The sequence below is a fragment of the Plecotus auritus genome (genome assembly GCF_963455305.1).
Source record: "Plecotus auritus genome assembly, chromosome: 4".
Lineage (NCBI taxonomy): Eukaryota > Metazoa > Chordata > Mammalia > Chiroptera > Vespertilionidae > Plecotus > Plecotus auritus.
Genome location: NC_137775.1, coordinates 59,681,330 through 59,703,172, shown reverse-complemented (window position 1 = coordinate 59,703,172; position 21,843 = coordinate 59,681,330). Strand labels below are relative to the sequence as shown.

The following is a 21,843-nucleotide window of genomic DNA, read 5'->3' as shown; positions in this document are numbered from 1 at the left end:
AGACAAGTTCTAGCAGCTAGGAATTTCTGAGAATCCATGCTACTTCTGTAGTAGCAAAACCACATCTGAGCCAGTGAGTTCCTCTGATTCTTATAGCAGGACTTGACCATTCCATAAGAGCCACCAGCCTCTGCCTGATACAGCCAGGAGTGCCACAGGCACGGCTTGTCCCGCCTTCCACTCCTCCTTGTTATTGTCTCATTGCACAATCCAAAACCAAGAGGGCAGCACCTAAGGAAGCTGGGGTTTACTGCCATCAATAATATCAGTGAGGCTCAGAGGACTATGTGTTATTATGTGTTCAGTGTAAGGTATAAATCAACAATTCTCAACCTTTTTCATTTCATTGCACACATTAACTAAAATTCTGCAGCACACCAAAAAAATATGCTATTTTTTGCCAATTTAACAAAAAAATGGGTATAATTTTGATTTGTTCACACTGGATGGCTATTGTGTTGGCTGCTGTCATTTTTATTTTATTTTATTTGACAGTCTATGGAAAAAGAGGTCCATAGCCCTGCCTAAATAGTCAGGTATTGCATTTTTAAGTTTTTTATTGAATTAATTGGAGTGACATTGGTTCACAAAACAATACAGATTTCAAGTGCACACACAATTCAATAAAACGCCATCTGCACACTGCATGGTGCACCCACCACCCCAAGCATACTCTCTTTGCCTTTCTATCCCCCAGCTCTTTGCCTAGGCCCCACCCTCGTTTCTCCCTCTGGCTGTCTCCACACTGTTATCTGTGTCTGTGTGTTATGTTTATGTTTTTTGTTTAATCTCTTCACCTTCTTTCATCTAGTCCCCCATTCTCCCTGCCCTCTGGCAACTGTCAGTCTGTTCCATATATCTATGCCTCTGTTTCTATTTTTGGCTAAAATCAAGTGTAGGTATTACATCTTTTAAAAATTCTTTTGGCCTGGCTGGTGTTTCTCAGTGTTTTTTTCTAAGGAGAAGAAAAGGGAAGGGTAAGAGGTCCCCAGTTAGATTCCTGGTCAGGGCACATGCTCTGGTTTCGGGCTCCAGCCCTAGTAGGGGGTGTGCAGGAAGCAGCTGATCAATTATCATTATTGATGTTTCTATCTCTCTCTCCATCTCCCTTTCTCTCTGAAATAATAAAAATGTATATTTTTAAAAAAGTATAGTTGTAGAAGTTTGGCAAAAACCTTTTAATCTTTCTCTTTTTGCTTTCTATTTAAGGATGTCAATTTAGATTCAGTAATAGTTGATCATCAGTATGATTCCTTTAGAGCAGAAACTATCATCAAGGATTATTCATATCTTATACATATTGGTAAGTACTTTATTCTTTATTAGTGGAAACAACTCCAATGTCCTTTACATATGCCAATAACTTGGTCTGAAGTCTAGGTACTAAATATTTATCTTCTATTATTTTTTAATCCTCACCCAAGGGTATGTTCTTTTTATTGATCTTTTTTTTAGAGAGAGAGGAAAGGATGGGGAGAGAGAGAGGAAAAAAAAGAGAGAGACATTGATATGAAAGAGAAACATCAGTCGGTTGCCTCTAGTATGTGCCCTGACCAGGGATCAAACCCAAAACCTGGGTATGTGCCCTGACTGGGAATTGAGCCTGCAACCTTTTGGTGCACAAGACGACGTTCCAACCAACTGAGCCACCCAGCCAGGGCTATCTGCTATTATTTTGGTTTAATATTTAATATGCTATCATTTTGGTTTATCATTTTTATCACTTTTTTCTGATATTTCATTTCTATTAAAGAAATTGCTAGCAAATGGCAGTATAACCTCACCTTTCCCAAGTTTAAATAATTAGATGTAATCAAAATAAATAATAATATGAAATATTTGTTGGCCCAGCTTTGTAAGACTCTTCTTGACACCTACAGACTAATCTCTGGAAGCCTGTCTGTCACATGCTTCTAGTAGGCACCCGTCACTGGGTGCTAGTTTCATCGGCCTGTTTCTTGCCATCTGGGTCACAAGGAAGTCAGGCTGCACTGAAGCAGCATGGACTGCAAGGTTGTATTATATCCCTCCATGATCAGAGACCAACTGTACAATTCACTTCTGTCTGTTTTGAGAGATTACAGACCTATCAAAAGAAAGAAAGTCAGGACTGAAATCAGGACTGAAAAGATACCAGATTCCGAATCCATTTTTGACCCATAATGAACTTGACTCTAGGATTTTCCTCTTATCTCCTTTTATGAAGATGATATTCTAATTAGAAGGTAGAAATGAAATAAAAACAATAGCAAGAAGAAAATTATCTTGGTAATTGGTTTAAGCATGAATTCTTATGTAAAGAACCTTTCGTTTACTTTTGTAAAACACAGACTGAAATTCTCTAGATCTCAGCTGACTCAGGATTCTGCTTAATGCTTTGCTATATTAGTGAAGAGCCTATAGTCCTGAATTTGGTCAGAGATGATAAATGTCTTTTTCTTTTTTATTTCCTTTCATTTATTAATCAAAATCAAACCTTTCTCCTACAAATATGTCCTATCCTACTTTTTGTTAGCCTAAGGTCTAATGTAAATTGCCTCTTATGGGAGATGTCTAGAAAACACTTAGATGTCTAGAAAAGTATACATTATTCATTAGCATTGTCATAATTTTTCTTTAAATGAAACCTCTGTGCCAGCATCTATTATGTTTCAAATATTATGGCTAATAGTGTTCACCCTGCATGTAGCTAACATATCTCTGCACATTTATTAAAAAACAAAAATTCCACATTAAAAAATATGAAACTCTTGGTTAGTAATATTGGATCAGAAAACTGAAATAATGTAAAATTTTAAATTCTAGATAACCATATTATCACAGTGAAATTTAGAGCAAATGTTTGTAAAAAATATTTCTTGCATCTCCTCCTTCTGGAATGTAAGTTCCAGGGATTTTTCTCTTTCACCAATGGCTGTGCCCATAACACCTAGAAAGTGCATGGCACACACAGATGCTCAGTAAACTTTCTTCAATAACTGGAGCATTCAGCTTTAGAGAACAACGAGAAAGAAAAAACTGAGCTAAACTGGTCTGGCCTATATTCACATGTGCATGTGCACACCCGGAGCATGCGTGCACGCCTGGCTCCCTCCCCTGCTCTCTTCTTGGTTTGTAGAGTCATCAGTCTGGGACCCACACTTGGAGTAGTGTGGGTTACCACCTGTGAGCAATTGAGTGTTCACTCTTTAATTAATAGGGAGAGAATTACGCAAAATTGAAGAAATATATGTAGTATGTTTAAATGATTTGACTCTACATTTTGGTTGTATACAGTTTCTTTCTTTTGGTCTCTCAGAATATGTTTTACTTATCTTGAGAGATTTGAAATAGTGCATAAAAGACCCATTTAAATGATCTTATATGATGTTCATGAACTGTGTGAATTAAAGTTGGTTTTTTTTATTCTATTTTTTTCATACTCAATATCATTTTGTGTTAGTTTCAGGCGTACAATATAGTGGTTAGACAATCATATACTTTACAGAGTGATCACCCTAATATTTCAAGTACTCCCCTGGCCCGCACATAGCTATTACAATATTATATTTTCCCCCATTGACCTCTCCCTGGCCACTCCCACTCGCCAGCACATGCCCTCACCCCCCTAGTGTCTGTGTCCATTGGTAATGCTTATATGCATGCATACAAGTGCTTTGGTTGATCTCTTACCACCGCCCCCTCCCCTGCCTTCCCTCTGAGATTTGACAGTCAGTTCGATGCTTCTCTGTCTCTGAATCTATTTTTGTTCATCAGTTTATGTTGTTTACTATATTCCACAAATGAGTGAGATCATGTGGTATTTATCTTTCTCTGATTGGCTTATTTCGTTTAGCATAATACTCTCCAGGTCCATCTATGCTATTGCAAATGGTAAGAGTTCCTTCTTTTTTACAGCAGTGTAGTATTCCATTGTGTAGATGTACCACAGTTTTTTAATCCATTCGTCTGCTGATGGGCACTTAGGCTGTTTCCAAATCTTAGCTATGGTAAATTGTGCTGCTATGAACATAGGGGTGCATATATCCTTTCAGATTGGTGTTTCTGATTTCTTGTGATATATTCCTAGAAGTGGAATTACTGGGTTTTAACTAAATATATAAATTTTCTTTTCCAGAGCTAAGCCATGCGATTCAAGAAGATTTTTCTGGTATGCTTTACCAAAAAATAATTATGTATATACATACATATACACATATGCACATACATACATACCTACATATGAAGAAGGGGGAAATTAGCATTTGTTTTATTTTTCATACTTATATTCCTGTTTCAAAATAAAGATGTGATATTTTTTAGATAAACAAATGCATTAATTTTTAAATATATTCTCCCTCTGATTTCAGGTCCCACCCCCCCACCTTTTTTCTTTCCCCTTGTTCCTTCTATCTCTTTACTCTTCCCTTTTCTTCTTCTTAGAAAAAAAAAAATTGTCTCCCTTTTATTTTTCCTTCCTTCCTTCCTTCCTTCCTTTCTTCCCTCCTTCCTTCCTTCCTTCCTTCCTTCCTTTCTTCCTTATTTCTGCCCTACTCCTGACATTCAGCTTGTAAGAATATTCTAGACCAGATAAATTTTTCTTTTTTGAATGTTTAGTGTTGATAAAGTATATTAAATTGTAAATATTGCTGCATATAAATACACAATGTGGATTTTACACAGCTGTTTAACAACAGAAGACTCGTTATAGAGTGGTGGTTTCTTGGGATTTTTTAAGCTTTATTTTAAATATAATAAAATCATTTAATATGTACAACAAGATGATTTGATATAGGTATATATTGTGAAAGGATTCGCACAGTTGAATTAATTAACATCCATCATCTCACATATTTACTTTTTATTTTTTGGTGAGAACACATGTTCTACTCTTAGTAAATTTCAATTATACAATACAGTATTATCAACTGTAGTCACCATGTTATACTTTAGATTTTCAGATTATTCATCTCATAATTGAAAGTTTATACCCTTCCCAATTTTCCCTCCCCCCAATCCCAGTCCCTGTTTCTATGAATTTACCTTTTTTTTTTTTTTTTTAAAGATTTCATCAGAAGAGATACCATGTCATATTCATCCTCTCTGTCTGGCTTATTTCACTTAACATAACACCCTCCAGGTTTACCCATGTTGTTGCATGGCAGGATTTCCTTCTTTTTTAAGGTTGAAGAACAATCCATTTTGTGTGTGTGTGTGTGTATTCTTGTTTTAAAGTACTGTCAGAATACCTTACCCTGGGTCTATCTCCCCTTTTCTATATACCATACATAGTAGCTATAAATTGCATAAATTTAGCTCTTTAAAATCACAAACCGTGTTTTTATGTTTGGTAAGCTTCAGATCAGTGCTTATTAAATTGAATTCATTTGACTATCATAAGAAGTTGTTAAATTGCTATGAAATTTTGTGTTTATCGTGAGGAAGAACAGACAGATTGTTACTAAAGACAAAATGATATATACTTTAGGTCTTCAACACATTCAATTTATGAAATTTAATCAATGTATGAAAGTCTATAGTTTATTTACCCATATAGTCTAAACTATTTTAATCATTCAAAAATAAAGACAATGTATAAGACTTTTAATTATCAAAGATTCACATGCACTTTATAGGGCCTCATTCTACTGAGGCGGTTCCTGTGTTTATTAGCCTCATTATTGTCTACTGAATTCACTCACAAGACCCCTCAGATCCTTACTAAGTGTGTAATTATATTTGTTTTTATGGGTGCATTCAATGGTTGATTTGTATATATCAGCCCTCTCCTTTGTTATATATGTTAAGTAGTTGCCATGGCTATATTTGAGCTTGTATGAAAATTAGCAATACATATTAGTTTGGTCCTTGATGAATTAGCTTGAAAAAAGTTAATCTAAATTTAAAATAAATTAAACCTGTCTGGCTAGTGGTGCTCAGTGGTTGAGCATCTAACATCATATAAGGTATAAAAATTTTGATGAATATGTGCACAAAATCGTATTTATTTTACTAATTATCAGTGTCATTCATACAGATTGGGACATTTGGATTGTTTGAGAAAGATTGGTTTTAAAGTAAAATTTTATATTTAGTATTAATGAACATAAACGAAATTTATATTCTTTTCAGTGCGGGTTGTTGCGAATGTGGGAAAGATAGAGATTGTCCTAAAGAAAAAGGAGAATACTTCTTGGGAATGTCTTGGTCATCCCCTGGAGAATCATAATTCACTTATTCCAAAGAAAGATACAGGTATGCTGTGCTGTTATTTTGAATCCTGTGTTTAAGAAATTGTTATGTTGGCACATTTGTCCAGAGCGTGAAAGGCCACTTTGGGATGAGCTTTTGCTTGTATCTCCTTCTATTTGAAATAGGGGAGGGGTGTGCGTGGAAGGATTGAGCAAAAAAGAAAAAACTCATGGATATGGACAACAGTGAGGTGATTGCTGGAAGAGTGAGGGGGAGTGCTGTAGGAAGTTATGGGGGGATAAATGGTGATGGATGGAGACTTGACTTGGGGTGGTGACAGATGACGTGTACCTGAAACCCTTATAATTTTGTTAACCATTGCCACCCCAATAAATTCAATAAAAATGAAAAAAAAAGAAGTTGAAATGGGGCACTTTTTTTTAATAGATTAAATTTCAGATTCTACTATCTAATGTTTAGGCATAACATGAAGTCATTAGGTAATGATACCTGAATGGAGAAGCCACTTGTGTTTCTGCCCAACCATTCACTTCTTCAGGTTTATTTTCATAAAAGGTGCCAAAACAAGTTTAAGTTAATGCCTTGTATGCTCATCTTTTTTTTTCTATTAAAAAAGGCATGTTTATTGTTTTTCTGCTTACCTAAACCAGTTTCTCAGTTTACTCCTAAAGGATGTAATTCATTTCCTTTCTTCATCTCATTTTTTCATTCACTTCCTTTCTTCCTTTATTTTTTAAGCATTTTATCTTAGTATAACATATTTATAGAAAAGCGTTCATATTTATGTTCTACTTAATGAGTTTTCAGAGTCAACACACTATATTTTCTCTCTGAAAATTGGTAGGATTGGCTCCTTGTTCCAAATGTTTAGAAGTTTTACTATTTGATATGCCTTGGTATGGGTCTCTCTTCATCCTTTGGGCAGGATATCCATCCTTTTGTGCTAATTCTTGTTATGGAAACTCAATGACCCTGATTTTTCTTCTACGTGGTCTGTTTTGTCTTTCTAGAAGTATTCTTTTTTTAAAACTCCTTAACCAGTCCTTCAATTATCTTATCTTTTCTCTCTTATTTTCAGTTTAGTCCTTTTGTTCTACTTTGTGGAAGATTTTTTTTTTTTTTTTTTTTTAGCTGTGACTTCCAGCTCTTTTATTGAATTATTTATTTCTATTCTCGTATTTTTAACTGCTAAGACCTCTTGATTTTTGTTTCTTTGTTTTAGTATCCTATTCTAATTAGCTTCTCTTACGTTTTTAAAAATTACCATAGTGTTTTTTTCTCTGTGAAATCTGTGTCCTCAAAGTTTCTTTGTTTTTTAATGTTTTATTGATTTGAGAGAGAGTAAGGGGAAGAGAAAGAGAGAAAGGGGGAGAGAGAGAGAGAGAGAGAGAGAGAGAGAGAGAGAGAGAGAGAGCGAGCCACCAGTTGCCTTCCATATGCACTAGGTTAGGGGGATGGAACCTGCAGCCTGGGTATGTGCCATGACCTAGAATTGAACCAGCAACCCTTCCATGCATGGGATGATGCTAAACCAATTGAGCCACACTTATAGAAAAACTTGTGGGGTTTTTGTTTTTGTTTTTAATATTAGATGCTTTCTTTGAATGTCTGTTTGACTATCTGCTCATATTTCAGGGTGGAACTCTAAATGCTGATTGGAAACTGTGCATATAGGTGTGACTTGTTGACAGTAACATTTTCACTGTATGGCTGATCATTTCTTTGGGAAAGTCTGATGCCATTATTTTGTCAGAGTCTCCAGAGTGAACATTCTCCTACCTTGCACCCAACAATTCAGAAGTCATGTGGGGAAAAAATGCTAGGTGCCTGTAAACTTATGTAATTTTCTTTTTCTGTGTCACATTCTGAGGAACTGGGGTTATGACTTTAACATATGAAAATTGAAGGGGACACAGTTTGGCCTATAACATAAACCCAAATTCAGAGGTCCTGTGTTCTACCCTCTCTGGAGAGCAAGCTTCAAATGTTTTGCCAGAATAAGAGAGGTTCAGTTATGTGACTGTGCTAAATAGGGAGGACTTCAGGAAAGTTGAGAGTGGGAGGGCATCTAAGCTTCTTAAATGAACTTTCTATCGGGAAAGTGGTTCTAGCTCTGCCTTCCATCTGATCCAGAGGTATTTGGTCCTGCCAATTTCTGAGCCTGCAGGCGTCCTCAAACTACGGCCCACCGAGGACATTTATCTGGCCCGCCAGGTGCCGCTGCCTGTCCTGCTTAGCAGCTGACTCGTCCCGGGCCCGCAGTGCGCATAGGAATTTGTTCATAATTATTTTTTTAAACTATAGTCCGGCCCTCCAACGGTCTGAGGGACAGTGAACTGGCCCCCTGTTTAAAAAGTTTGAGGACCCCTGCAAAGGGATCTTGTATTACAAATGGGTTGTTGATTCTTGACGTTCTGTACTTCTCTAGTTTAGGATTTAGCTTTATTGAGCCTGTCAGTTATTAATCATCCCTTTGGCTTCTCAGCTTGCAAAATTTTGTGCTATTTAAAATTTTCATTCTTCTATCCTTGCAGGTTTATGCCTTAAAAAACAACCAAACACACACATAAAACATCTTTGCTTTTATTTGGGGTGTTCGGGAGTTAGAAGGAACTAACTGCATGTATTCAGTTTACCATATTTAAATATTTAAAATTATATAAATACTAGAGGCCCGATGTATGAAATTCATGCAAGAGTAGGCCTTCCTTTCCCTGGCTGCCAGCACTGGCTTCCCTCTGGCACCCGGGACCCAGACTTCCCTCGCAGCCCCGGCTTTGTCCGGAAGGTCGTCCGGTCTAATTAGCATATTACGCTTTTATTATTATTGATGATTGTGGGTAATATTTTAATTTTCAGAAAAGTATCAGGTAGCCATATTTTAAGAACTTATTATGTGTTGAAGGCTCTTTTAGATACTATGTTATGAAACAAATCAAAGGCATCAGAAATTATTCTCCCAGGTGGAGGAAAAACTGTACACAAAATATGAGATTGAAGAATACTTTTACTTTTTGCCCTGCCGGGTGGTTCAGTTGGCTAAAACATTATCTTGATTTGCCAAGCTTGTGGGTTTGATCCCCAGTCAGAGCATATACAAGAATCAGCCAATGAATGCATAAAGAAGTGGAACCACAAATTGGTGTCTCCCTCTCTCTAAAATTTTTTAAAAGAATACTCTTATAATGAAACAAGCTGATAAGGGCACATTATGTAGTACAAATAGAGCATATTCTGAGGTAATCTCAAAGGAACAGATGCAGATGAATTTGACCTTGAATGACTCACTGAAGAAGGTGGATTTCAAGCAATGTTTTGAAAGTAGCTTTCAAAAAAAAATTACAAAAACTATGAAAGTCTTTCCAGATAGAGCTTCAAATTGTTGTTACTGGTACTTACTGTGCTAGGTATTTTGCAGGTTTTAGAGGGAGAAAGAGTAAGGCATGTGTGGGAATGGTTAAATAGATTCATTTTACCAGAGCAGGAGTTCTGAATTTTGTGGTATTAGGTAGGGAGGGAGAATGTCAAGGAATAACACTGTGATCTAACAGACCTGAAGAGATTAGGTAAAAGACAATAAAATGAAAAGAAATATTGTGAAAATGAAATCTCTTGCTGTTATAAAAGCCAAGTCCAAGAAATAAATGATATTGAGAACCAAGGCTGACCTCCATTTGGAAATAGTTAGAATGAATATTACTCAGTTATTCTTCTCAGTAATTTCCCAAGGCTTTCCATGAACTCTTTATCACAGCCATACATTTCTCCTTGAGGTATGAACCACCATAGGTAGCTTTAGCTTTCATGTCTGAAATTGTAGCCAGGCATGCATTTTTCAGTAAATTAGGTTTCCTACTTTGTTAAATGATTCAAAGTTTAGGGGATATTTCCATATATGTGACTAAATTAACAAAAATAATTTCTTATTTTTCCTTTCCCTTCTTAGAATAAAAGCTGTAGATTTTTAAAAAAATGAATCATTTTGAATTATGTTATGGCACTTCGTTATTCTTAAATTTATATTTTTTAATAAATCTTTTTATTGATTTCAGGGAGGAAGGGGAAGGAGAGAGAGATAGAAACAAATGGTGAGAGAATCATCGATTGGCTGCATCCTGCATACCCTGTAACTGTGACTTCCTGGTTCATAGGTTGACACCACTGAGCCACACTGGCCAGGCTGTAGATTATTTTATTCACTGTAGCAAAGCTGAATATTTATATCATCAAAGTATCATGATTAACTTGATGTCAGTATCTTTAAATGTTTAGTCCATCACATGGTTCTTAGGTTTTCAGTATAGATAACTTAAATTATTGATTAGTATACTGGCTTCCTCCTACTGAAATTTCTTAGCTAAAGGAATTTTACTTTGAAAATAAACATAAATGTAAGTTGAATACTTTTAATGCAGTGTCTTCTCATGTCAAATTTAGAAGTTACTTTGACATTTTCTTGTGTAATTGTCTGTGCTTACAGAGCCAAAAACCTGACACTTAAACTTAAATAATGGCATTGTCCAGACTGCAGTAGCCAGCACATCTGATTTCTACTCCTTTTTCCTCATATTGTGTCAGCTATAGCTTTCTCTGTCCTCAGTCCAATTGAAATAGAAAAACTTTCTTAAATTTTTCTTAAAACTTTTAGAATCTGTAGTTAAGATCTTCTTTTGAAATGATAGCAGCCTTTTGTAGGAAAGATGTTGGAATTAGTATAGTCAAATAGACCAAACGGCAGAATAACTGAACAACCGCACAACCGGTTGCTATGACATGTGTTGACCACCAGGGGGCGCGCGTGGAACATGGCAGTCATCGGTTGTAGCGGGATGGTGGATCAGGTGAGCAAGGGTGCCAGACCAAAGCGGGGCACCGGTCGCTGTCATCAGGGCGAGACTCTGGTGGTTACTGAAAATTCTTTGCTGCTGCATACCACGGTCCCGCCAGGCGCTTGCACCTGCTGCTAGCACCAGCCCCGCTCGCACCTGCTACCGGTGCTAGAGCTGCCGCTCGCACCTGCTGCCAGCGCCTGGTGCCAGCCCCAATCACTCGGCATCATCAGTGGGTGCAAGCGGTGGCTGCTGGCCCAGATCACCCCACAGGACTTCTCCACCTCCCCCTGCTCCTGAGGGGCAATCAGGGCCAGCAGCTGACTCTCACACTCGCTGCCAGCGACAGCCCCGCTTGCACCGGCTGATGACGCCAGCTCCCCTCGCACCCGCTGCTGGTGCCAGCCCCAGTTGCTCTGTGCCATCAGTGGGTGCAAGCGGGGCTGGTGCTGTCAGGCCATGGGAGTGGCGGTGGCAGTGGGAGCAGGGCTGCTGGCAGACAGGGGACTGGGGGCCGCGGCGGGAGGGGTTGGGTGGGGGCACGGAGGATGGGCTGAGACCCGCCCCTGTGCCCACCACAGCCTCGCGGCCCACAGTTCCACAGTGCACGAATTCATGCATTGGGCCCCTAGTGTGTGTGTGTGTGTGTGTGTGTGTAATACATATGTATAGTACAAACATAGAGATACAGGAATGTATATTTTTCCAGTCTTTATCAAAGAAATATTTCTAAAAGTTATTTAGTAGTGCTAATATTGTTAAAGTTTCAATAGTTGAGTCTCAGAACATTTCCATTCTGTAAGAAAAGAATTTACAATGTAAATTTGTTGCTTGTCAAATATTTTTCACATCTACAATTTATATAACTGGTTAATATAAGGCTTTAATATGGAATTATAAAAAAGAGTGAATTTAAGAAGAAATAAATTGGGTTTTAATTACTTAGAATGTAATTTTAACATGCTATAATAGACATGAGGAATATAATACTCATTTATTTTATAAAGTTTATTTTCAAGTTATAGAAGTATTCACAGGTTTTGAAAAATAGATATCTCAGGAAATAAAATGGAAAAAATTAACACTACACAATTTTCAAAGTACTGATAAATTTTAAAAACATATAGGTCTTTTAGTGAAATTCAAGCTCAACCAAAGAGCAAAAACTTAGTTTGTGCTTTCACTTAATGGGTCTAGTATTTTTCTCACTTAACTTACTCATCAATAAGAGAAAATGAATCACTTTTTAGGTTTGTACTACAGAAAGTGCCAGTTAATTTCCAAGGAAGATGCCACTCATGATACGAAGCTTTTCTGCTTGATGCTGCCACCAAGCACTCACCTTCAGGTGCCAATTGGGCAACATGTTTACCTCAAGCTAAGTATTACAGGTAAGGCAAGTAGAGCCTTTGGAGGAACAGTTTATTCTTTTATAAGCTGTTCAAAAACAGTTCAATCTCGTTAGAAAGCACCCATTTAGATTATTATTAAGTGTTTGGGGGCAGCTGGATTAGGGATGGCCAGATTGTAGGTTTGGGGATGCAATGCTCCTGCATGTTGGAACCACAGCCATGCCATAGTGTTGCATGGAACAAAGAAACTGCCACTAGTCACGGACATGGGTCCGTCATTTATTACTAACAAAGCCTTAGAGCAGTGGTCGGCAAACTCATTAGTCAACAGAGCCAAATATCAACAGTACAACGATTGAAATTTCTTTTGAGAGCCAAAAACAGACTTCTGGGCATGAGCCACGAAGTTTCAATCGCACTGTATGTGCACGCCCGCACGTGGTATTTTGTGGAAGAGCCACACTTCAAGGGGCCAAAGAGCCGCATGTGGCTCGCGAGCCGCAGTTTGCCGACCACTACCTTAGAGGAAAGAGGTGCAGGAGTGCACAAATGCCCCTCGTAAGACAACTCCTGCAAACATACCAGCATCTCTTCGAAGCCACTTGCAGTCTTGTCATTTACAAAGTTGAATTTATAAAATTTCAAGATGAGTGAACGATTATAAATTATTTCCTTATCTGTGCCACCAGTATAAGAAGATCTGTAAATTTCTTACTGTGTGAAGTCTTTTTCTCTCCTTTTCATCCTAAAATTACCTCATTTATTTGTTTTAAATACCCTTCTTACTGATGTGTAACATTTTCTTGGCTTTTTGAAGCTGCAAAATGTAACATTCTCATGTCAGTCAAGGTGTTTCCAGCCATCAATCTAACAGACTCCCAGTCAGGCTCTGGTGGAGGTGGTTGGTTATGATGGCACTATGAAGTCTCTCTCTTCATCATCTAATGCCACGTCATCATTCAATAACTGGTATCTTCCCCAGTGCAGTATAATTTACAAATACATTCATTTTGGATATGTCAAGCAGCCATGTGTAGTATTGTGCTCTTGCAAATTTGTGATGATTCCCCTTTCTTTGGAATTTGGCCAGCTAAAAATATAACATGAAACTAGAGGCCTGATGCACAAAATTCATACAACAGTAGGCCTTCCTTCCCCCGGCTGCCAGCACCAGCTTTCCTCTGGCACCCGGGACCTGGGCTTCCCTCTGGCCGCAGGCAGGCACCTGGGACCTGAACTTCATCCGGAAAGTCGTCCAGTCTAATTAGCATATTATGCTTTTATTATAACATGAAATATTAACATTACCCTTTTTAAAAACTATACTTGCCCTAACTGGTTTGGCTCAGTGGATAGGGCGTCAGCCTGCAGACTGAAGGGTCCCAGGTTCGATTCCGGTCAAGGGCATGTACCTTGGTTGCAGGCACATCCCCAATAGGGGGTGTGCAGGAGGCAGCTGATCGATGTTTCTCTCTCATCGATGTTTCTCTCTACCCCTCTCCCTTCCTCTCTGTAAAAAAATCAATAAAATATATATTTTTAAAAAACTATTCTTAAAAGTAGTTGGATTAATATTCTTTTCATCCAGTTACCAAAGCAGTATATGTTATATTAAACATTAAAACAATTAAAAATGTATAAAGTAAAATGTGAAATTCTTCCCTTTCTCAAACCCAAGTAAATGATCAGTAACCATTGTGAAAAACTTTTGTATAATTAAAATTATGTCAGTACCTACTTAAGTCTCTTTGTAAACTTTTTATGCCATTTTTGTTGTGGCTTATTACAAAGTTTATATGCTGATAGAAGAGATGATTGTCTGAGAGTTGATTAACATAAATCCCAAATTGTATGTCACACTTAATAAAAACAGATTGTTTATATTATAGATAAAATATTGACTTGTTAAAATTATTTCAGCTCACATTAACTCGGGATATATAACTATCTGTACTACACACACATAGACCATAGAATTATATAAACATTAGGTTTACAGTTTTTAATATAGACTGATTGATTACATCATAAAATTTATGTGTTTTATCTTCGTTCAGAGCTTTTTAGATTTTTAGAATTGAATTTCTTTGTCATGACTTTTTCTAGGTACTGAAATAGTGAAGCCATATACACCTGTATCTGATTCCTTAGTCTCAGAGTTTAAGGAACCAGTTATTCCCAATAATAAATACATCTACTTTCTGATCAAAATCTATCCTGCTGGACTCTTTACACCAGAGCTTGATCATCTTCAGATTGGTTAGTATTTTATGTTTGTTTTTTTGTTTGTTTGTTTGTTTACCCCATTTGTGTTCTAGGTTGGATCACTGCCCTCTAGTTATCTCCATCTGGGAGTCTATCAAATATCTTAAACTCAACATGTCTGCAGCCAAAATCATGTTCTCTTTGTCCCACCCAACCTATCATTACTCCATACTCATCTCTATTATTTGCAGCATCACTCACTGTTCATTCTTGACCCAATCTGGAGATTTAAGCCATCTTTGAGTCTTCCCATTTTCTTCCTCCCAATCCAGTCAGGTACTGTGTTCTGTTGAGTCTACCTCCCCGTGACTTTCTAATCTTTTCTGTCCCTTCATCCACCCTCTTAGATCAAGCCTTCATCATTTCTCTCTTGGCCTCTAACTGGTCTCTCTTAGTTGCCTCTAACTGGGGTCTTTTTCTTTCTGTTTATCTGAATTTTCCAGTTCTTTTTCCAAACTGCCCTGAGAATAGATTTAACCATGTTGCTCTGCAGCTTTAAAGCATCTGCTGAGTCTCCATTACCTAACTGATTAAGTCCCCTGCGTGACCTACAAATACTTTCATGATCTTTCCAGCTTCATCTCTCAGTGTACAGATCCTGGTGCTACTCAGAGTTCCACAAGCCTGGCATACTCACTCATAGGTACCTCACCTCTGAGTTGCCTCGCCTAGGATGCCCATCAACCCTGTCTCTATCTATAAAGTGCCCTTTTTAAAGAACCAAACAAAAATATCACTTCTTCTATGAACATTCCCCTCCTCCTCTGAACCCCTGCAAATCCTAACACGTTCATAGCTCTAGGATAAGAATAAATAGTATTTCTTCTTTACAAGATTTTGAATTTAAAGGGAGAGTGTCTTATTTATCTTTGTATTTCCTGCACCTAGCATGGCACTTGGCACATAAAAGGCTCCCAATAAATATACTTTGAAAGAATGACTAAAAAGACTATAATGAAATTGATTAAGGTTTAGAGAGTTTTCTTTCTGTTTTTACTCCTTTTTCTGTGCCTTCAGTTTTTCACTGCCTGAGCCTACCAGTAAAAGTGTTCTTCCCCCTTTTAAGGCAGTATTAACAGTACAGTGGGGTAATGGTGAGGTAGATCACTAAAATTTGTAAATAAAAAAATTACATTGTTTCCTGAAAGTTAAGCTTAGAAATATTTATGCAGTGATGTGATGAGTCATCTTGGGTTACATAAATCAAAATATTGACTATAAATGTGAACCTAAAGAATTTTGGAATATCCACAAATCTAGTGATGGTATCTATTTTGTGAAGGACTGACACGTGATTGTAATACAGCAAGTGGAAACAACCAGCGGTATTGTAGCCTGTTTTTAGAGCTTGAGTGAGCAGAGCAAGGTGGAGAGTGAGCCTAGAATATGGAAAAGGAAAGCCTACAGCTCAGGATCAGTGTGTTTTCACCTCTGTCCACAGGGCTAGACATGGCACGCACACTTGTTTCACTTAGAGGCATGTATGCTGGCATGGTAGTGATAACTGCAGCCTCATTATGTCCCAAACAAACTGCACTATAATGTTATCCACTTTGTTCAATCCTATGTTCACCAAGCAACTTTTATGTTGATTGTTTTGGCCTATCAAATGTCAACTGAATGAGATGCCCTAGATGGGGTGTGTAATTTTCGGGTGAGTAGATGCAGATAGCCTGGCTGGAAGTCCATGACCTTTCTGGCATGTGTACTTGAATCTCTTGTGAACTTGATTAGCAACAGGTACATTGCCCAAGTCTAATCAGTGAAATGATGTTGGAAGGACTGGACTGTGGACAAAAGTTACCAAGTCAGTGTTCTGTGAAGCTTTTTTAGTAATATCCTGGGGATATTCTGATCTTATGGTCCCTTTCAAACTATAACAAGGAGCTCTTTTACTTCTAACACTTACTTAATCAATTACTGCAAGATTCTTACTATCCTGCTCTGGAAAATAAAGGAAAAATTATGAAGATCCAGCATTTAAAAATTCAAATTGTTTTTTTAAAATATGGACAGCTTTATTTTTTATTTTTCAAATTACAATGAAAATTTCTGAAATGTCCTAAAGGCAGTTCTCTTAAATGAGTGGTACATACTAGTAGTGGTTATTTCAACTGCATTTCAGAAAATAGTTTTTCTCAGCTATTTTGATTCTATATTGTGAAGTAGCATGCTCCAAGTACAGTTTCTGAACTTGCTTTGTTTTTATAGAAGTGAATTAAGAACAAACTCTTATTGCTTTAATCCATTGGTCTTTTAAAAGATTTGATGGAAGTGAAGTCAGCACATTTACTAACAAGATTTTGCAATACATTTTTACTTCAATTTTCTCTCCTACTAGTCTTATTACTATGGTTGAGAATCAATATGTAGCCCGGCCAGGTAGCTCAGTTGGTTGGAGCATCATCCTGTACATCAGAAAGGTTGCGGGTTCAATTCCTGGTCAGGGCACATACCTAGATTGCAGGTTTGATCCCAGTTGGGGCAATTACAGGAAGCAACCAATTGATGTTTCTGTCTCACATTGATATTTCTCTTCCTTTCTCTCTCTCTGAAATCAATAAACATGTCCTCTGGTGAGGATTAAAAACAAAAAAAGAATCAGTATGTAAGTAGAAAATACCTTTTCTCTACCCTGTACTGTGCAAGACAGGGAGACATGTACTATGCTTTTTAGGTACTTATAATTTAATTTAGCAATCTATGTAGAGCCTGTTTTTATTGGTAATTTGACTTAAATACTTGGCAGTAGTTTGGAAATTAGAGACTCCAGATGGTTTGGGAAATTAATTGTGTAATTAAATGAGTGAAATAAAACCTTAATAATTTGATTATAGTGATATAATCCAGACGTACTTGGGGGCCTAATGAATACGCTTAAAACTCCTTACATACTATCTTAAATACTAAGATGGGGTCTGAAAGCTAAGCATTCATCCTGTGACTCACCAGTGTTCTAAATTCAGCTAGGTGTAGCCTTCTCAGTTTCCCTGATTTTTTTTTCTGATTTAGTTTATATTTTATTGTTTAGGAGATTTTGTTTCCGTAAGCAATCCTGAGGGCAATTTTAAAATATCCCAGTTCCAAGAATTAGAAGATCTCTTTTTATTGGCAGCTGGAACAGGCTTCACACCAATGGTTAAAATACTGAATTATGCTTTGACCAATATATCCAGTCTCAGGTATGTAATTTTATCTTTAATTACTATCCTTTATGAGGCTGTTAGATTAGTACAAGGTATTCTAAATTGTTTAATTCCTTAGTACACCTTATAGACATGTTCTCATTCTCTCATTCATTTCTTAACTCTGCCTCCTCAAGTCCTAGCTATATTATAAACACAATTCTTTTTATTTTGATTCTTTTAGTTACCTAATTGCACTAAAAAACGTTTTTGCTAGTTAACTTTTAGATCAATTCATTCATATTTTAAATGTAAATGAAATAGTTCTTTTTGAGTTGCTGTTTTTTTGTTTTTTGTTTTTTAAGGAAGGTGAAGCTGATGTTCTTCAATAAAACAGAGGATGATATAATTTGGAGAAGCCAATTGGAGAAATTAGCATTTAAAGATAAAAGGTATTAAACTGGTACTAACTCTACATTCATACATGTATAGTCAGTCTTGGCAGTATTTCCTTTGGGTGGAATTTTTAATTGACCAGGAAGCTTTGTCAAAGAAACAAAAGCTAATCACTAATTTTCTAAATGTAAATAATGTTACTACCCTCCCCCCAAAGAAATAGTTTGCTAAGATCAATGTGACATCATATATGTATCAATATATGGGTTTTATGTTTATATTATGTTATCTATACAGTTGGGTTGCAGTGTAGCCAATTTGGTAATTGAAGATATAAATAAATTTGATGGATGGATTATGCAAAAATAAACACGTTTCTTTACTGCCTTTAATATGCTCATGTCCACAGTGACTTTCCATTGTTTACAAGCTTCTCTTTGTTTGTGTTTATTGACATTAACATTTGCCGATAGCTGTATCATCAGTGGTCCTCAGGGTAGGCAATAGGAAAAGTTTGAGTTAGGCTGAACTCAGTGGTAGAATGAGGCAGCAAGGATAGCAAAGAGAAAATTTGTTTCATTGGAAAAACGGCCCTAGCTCAGGCCTCTGAGATAATAAGATAATTTAAATGGATGTATGCCCATTTCCCCCAAGAAATCTGGAAGCAGTGGGAAATTCTAAATAAACTTTTTAGAAGAAGAGTGAATTGGATAATCTCAACATAATGTCTGTACTTATCAGAAGCTATTTCTCAATTTCAGGACTGTGTAAGCATATGAAGTAAATATTTATGTTTATAATAGTATGGTATAGAATAGGCTTTATAAAATTAAAGACCTCACAAACTCAGCTGTTTCTCTGGGAGCTCCAGGTTCTTCTGAATATTTGCTGAATATTCTTAATAAGATAATACTGAAGTCTTTTCTAGTTTTTTTGTCTTCCATCCGCCTCGTTTTCTTTTAATAAATGACTTTCACAATGAAGGATGACCTGAACTTACTTATCCTTGAAATATTTACTCTTCTTACATAGTCAAGACATAAACCTAAGAATATTTACAATATGTAGGTAATTGTATGGCAATTGGAGCGTGATTTAGAAAAAAATACAAAGTCCTAGGTTTTCAAGTGTCTTTTATACTAATTTTCAAAGTGGAAAATTGGAAGTAGCATTTATTGAAAAGCCTAAAGACCTAAATTCTAGTTTTTATTCTACCTTTACTAGCTTGAAACTTTATTCAAAAATGACTTAGTTCTGTGGGCCTGTTTCTTTAGCTTCAAATAAAACGATATCTTTCCTACTTCATAAGGCTATTGTGAGGATTAGAAAAGGGTAAATGCTTTGGGAACTGTGACGCCTACCTCAGATAATTTGAATTGTGGTTATGGAGGACCTCTATACATGTGTTTCATTTCTGTATTATCTGAGTTCCCGTTTTCCTAAACATTTAAAGTAATTTAAACACACATAGGTAGGCTATTTTAGTTAGGTTTTTTAAAAAGTATTTTCGACTATGTTCTTATATTCTTTAAAATAGTTCCCTTATAAAAGAAAAGTCAATTTACCAACATTTTAATGAACAGACATTGTACTTTCAGTCAATAGGAGTTGCATTTGATTTAAGAAGTAATTAGTAAATCGGAATGTGTTGATAGCCTCCGAGCATAAAGTGTCTTGACAGAGTCCCCTGTGTGTTTTGTTCTGTTTTGTTCCCGTCTACATAACTTGGGTGGTGCAATGGCATAGGCTGCAGTGTTGAGGATGAGGAAAGACCCCTCTTTCCCCTCACCTGGATGACTGGCTCTAGCAGCATTCAGGTGAATGTCACTCTCCAGCTCACTGAGAGAAGTGACAGTGTTCGGCTTCTGGCCTGCCTTTATCCTCCCACACTGCTCCTTCTCTCTGTCTCCTTGCTCTCATCTGCTTGCTCCTGTGTGCTCTTACCCTCCCTACTCCCTAACCTCTTCCTTCCTTTGGAGACGTGAGGCGCCTTGCAGAGGTTGTCCTTGGCACTGACTGTTAGCACCATAGCGTTAATGCTCCCTGGAGACCCATGGTCAGGCCCTCACTGGGAATAAAGAGCCATGCTTGTGGAGATGGCTTTGGAACATTTATCAGGGGTTTTAAATATTCTGAGGTTTCATGCAAATACAGGAGAAATCTGGCCTTAAAGGCTTCTTGAGGGTTTTTAGTACCCTCATTCAAAAACATCATTGTTGAGTTTCATACATAAAGGGGAAGTAGACGTTCAGATTAAATATAAGATAATTTTAATTAGCCACATCTGTATTTTAGTTAACATTCATAGCTAATTTTATATATTAAATCACCTTTCCTACATCTTCACTCTCCCATGTCTCCTAATCTTAGTAATAAAGTTTCTGATGACAAAATGTGACATCTGAACACATTTCTTGGTTAAATTATTATTGGATTGGAATATATAAAATAAATTTTTCTTACATTTTGTAGTTAAAACAAGTGAAATACTTTATTGTCTGTATTAGGTGTTAACCTTCCACTCATTGCTTTGTAGGGATAGGAAGGTTGGATAATGAGGCTGGTGTATGATCTATTATTTTCATTTTCAGCAAGCATGCTATGCTTGTCCTCAGTTTATCTAGATTATATCATTCATTAGCAAATGAAATTCTTAGGATTGTCATTGTATAATGGAGACTTATTAACCTTGTGATCTTGGCAAGTTACTTGATCTAACTGAGCTTCAGTCTTTCTATCTGTAGAACATGTGTATCAATACCTACTTTACAGAATTGTTTAGATATGGGGGCAATGAGAGAGTATATGTAGGTGCCTAACCCAGAATTAGCATATTAGTAACATTCATCCATTCATGAAATACATGTATCTACTATTTGCCTATACACAGGGGTTCAACAGTGAACAAGATACTGTTATTTTCTCATGCAACCCAGGGAATGTGTATCTTCCTTTTCCTACATTGCTAAACAGGAAGCAAAAATGTACAGTAGCAGATGTAGCTAATTACTGTGTACACTGAAATCCAGATTAAGTTTCCCTCATCTCCTAATTCACTGAGCAGTGTTGAGGCCTAGCTGGCTCAGTGTTACACAATGGTCCACCCTTCTCCTCAGTAAAATACATCAACTGTGCTGTCTTGGCCTTTGCAAAACTAGTTTCAAGGGATTGGACAGTTTGACAATGAGGTTGAATTCTGGGCAACATTCATAATATATAAATATAACAAGTATTTTTCTCCCTTTCAAAGCAATCATTTTTGAGACAGTGATCTTCTTTGAGTAAAGCTAGTAGCATGTACTTTTATATAAATAGTAGAATTTGGCCGTGGCTCAATGGTTTAGCATTGACCTATGAACCAGGAGGTCACCGTTCAATTCCTGGTCAGGTTATATGCCCAGGTTGTGGACTCGATCCCCAGTGAGGAATGTTAAGGAGGCAGCTAATCAATGAATCTCTCTCATCATTGATATTTCTCTCTCCTCCCTTCCTCTCTGAAATCAATAAAAATATATTTTTAAAAATAATGGAATTTATTGATTTGCTGATGTTCCTACTCTGTTTACAAAATTAATACATATTTATTATATTGAAAATAATTAAGGAAACATAACCCATAACCTTATCATTTAAAGAACAATTATTAACATTTATGGTCTATCTTTCCCTTCTCTCCTTCCCTCC

The 21,843-nt window shown here is 36.8% G+C and overlaps 1 protein-coding gene across 12 annotated transcripts in view; it reads left to right on the top strand.

Moving 5' to 3' along the window:
- Positions 1-21,843, top strand: part of LOC308246547 (cytochrome b5 reductase 4) — a 185,846-nt gene that overhangs the window by 155,203 nt on the left and 8,800 nt on the right. For 8 of the 12 annotated variants that reach the window (XM_080664927.1, XM_080664924.1, XM_080664926.1 and 5 more), the window contains 7 exons: positions 1,210-1,303; positions 4,118-4,150; positions 6,112-6,234; positions 12,272-12,412; positions 14,480-14,632; positions 17,670-17,820; positions 18,129-18,215. In XM_080664927.1, the coding sequence (XP_080521053.1) occupies positions 1,210-1,303; positions 4,118-4,150; positions 6,112-6,234; positions 12,272-12,412; positions 14,480-14,632; positions 17,670-17,820; positions 18,129-18,215 (782 nt within the window). The remainder of the gene's footprint in view (positions 1-1,209; positions 1,304-4,117; positions 4,151-6,111; positions 6,235-12,271; positions 12,413-14,479; positions 14,633-17,669; positions 17,821-18,128; positions 18,216-21,843) is intronic. The other 4 variants (XM_080664920.1, XM_080664928.1, XM_080664921.1 and 1 more) reach the window with 2 other exon arrangements.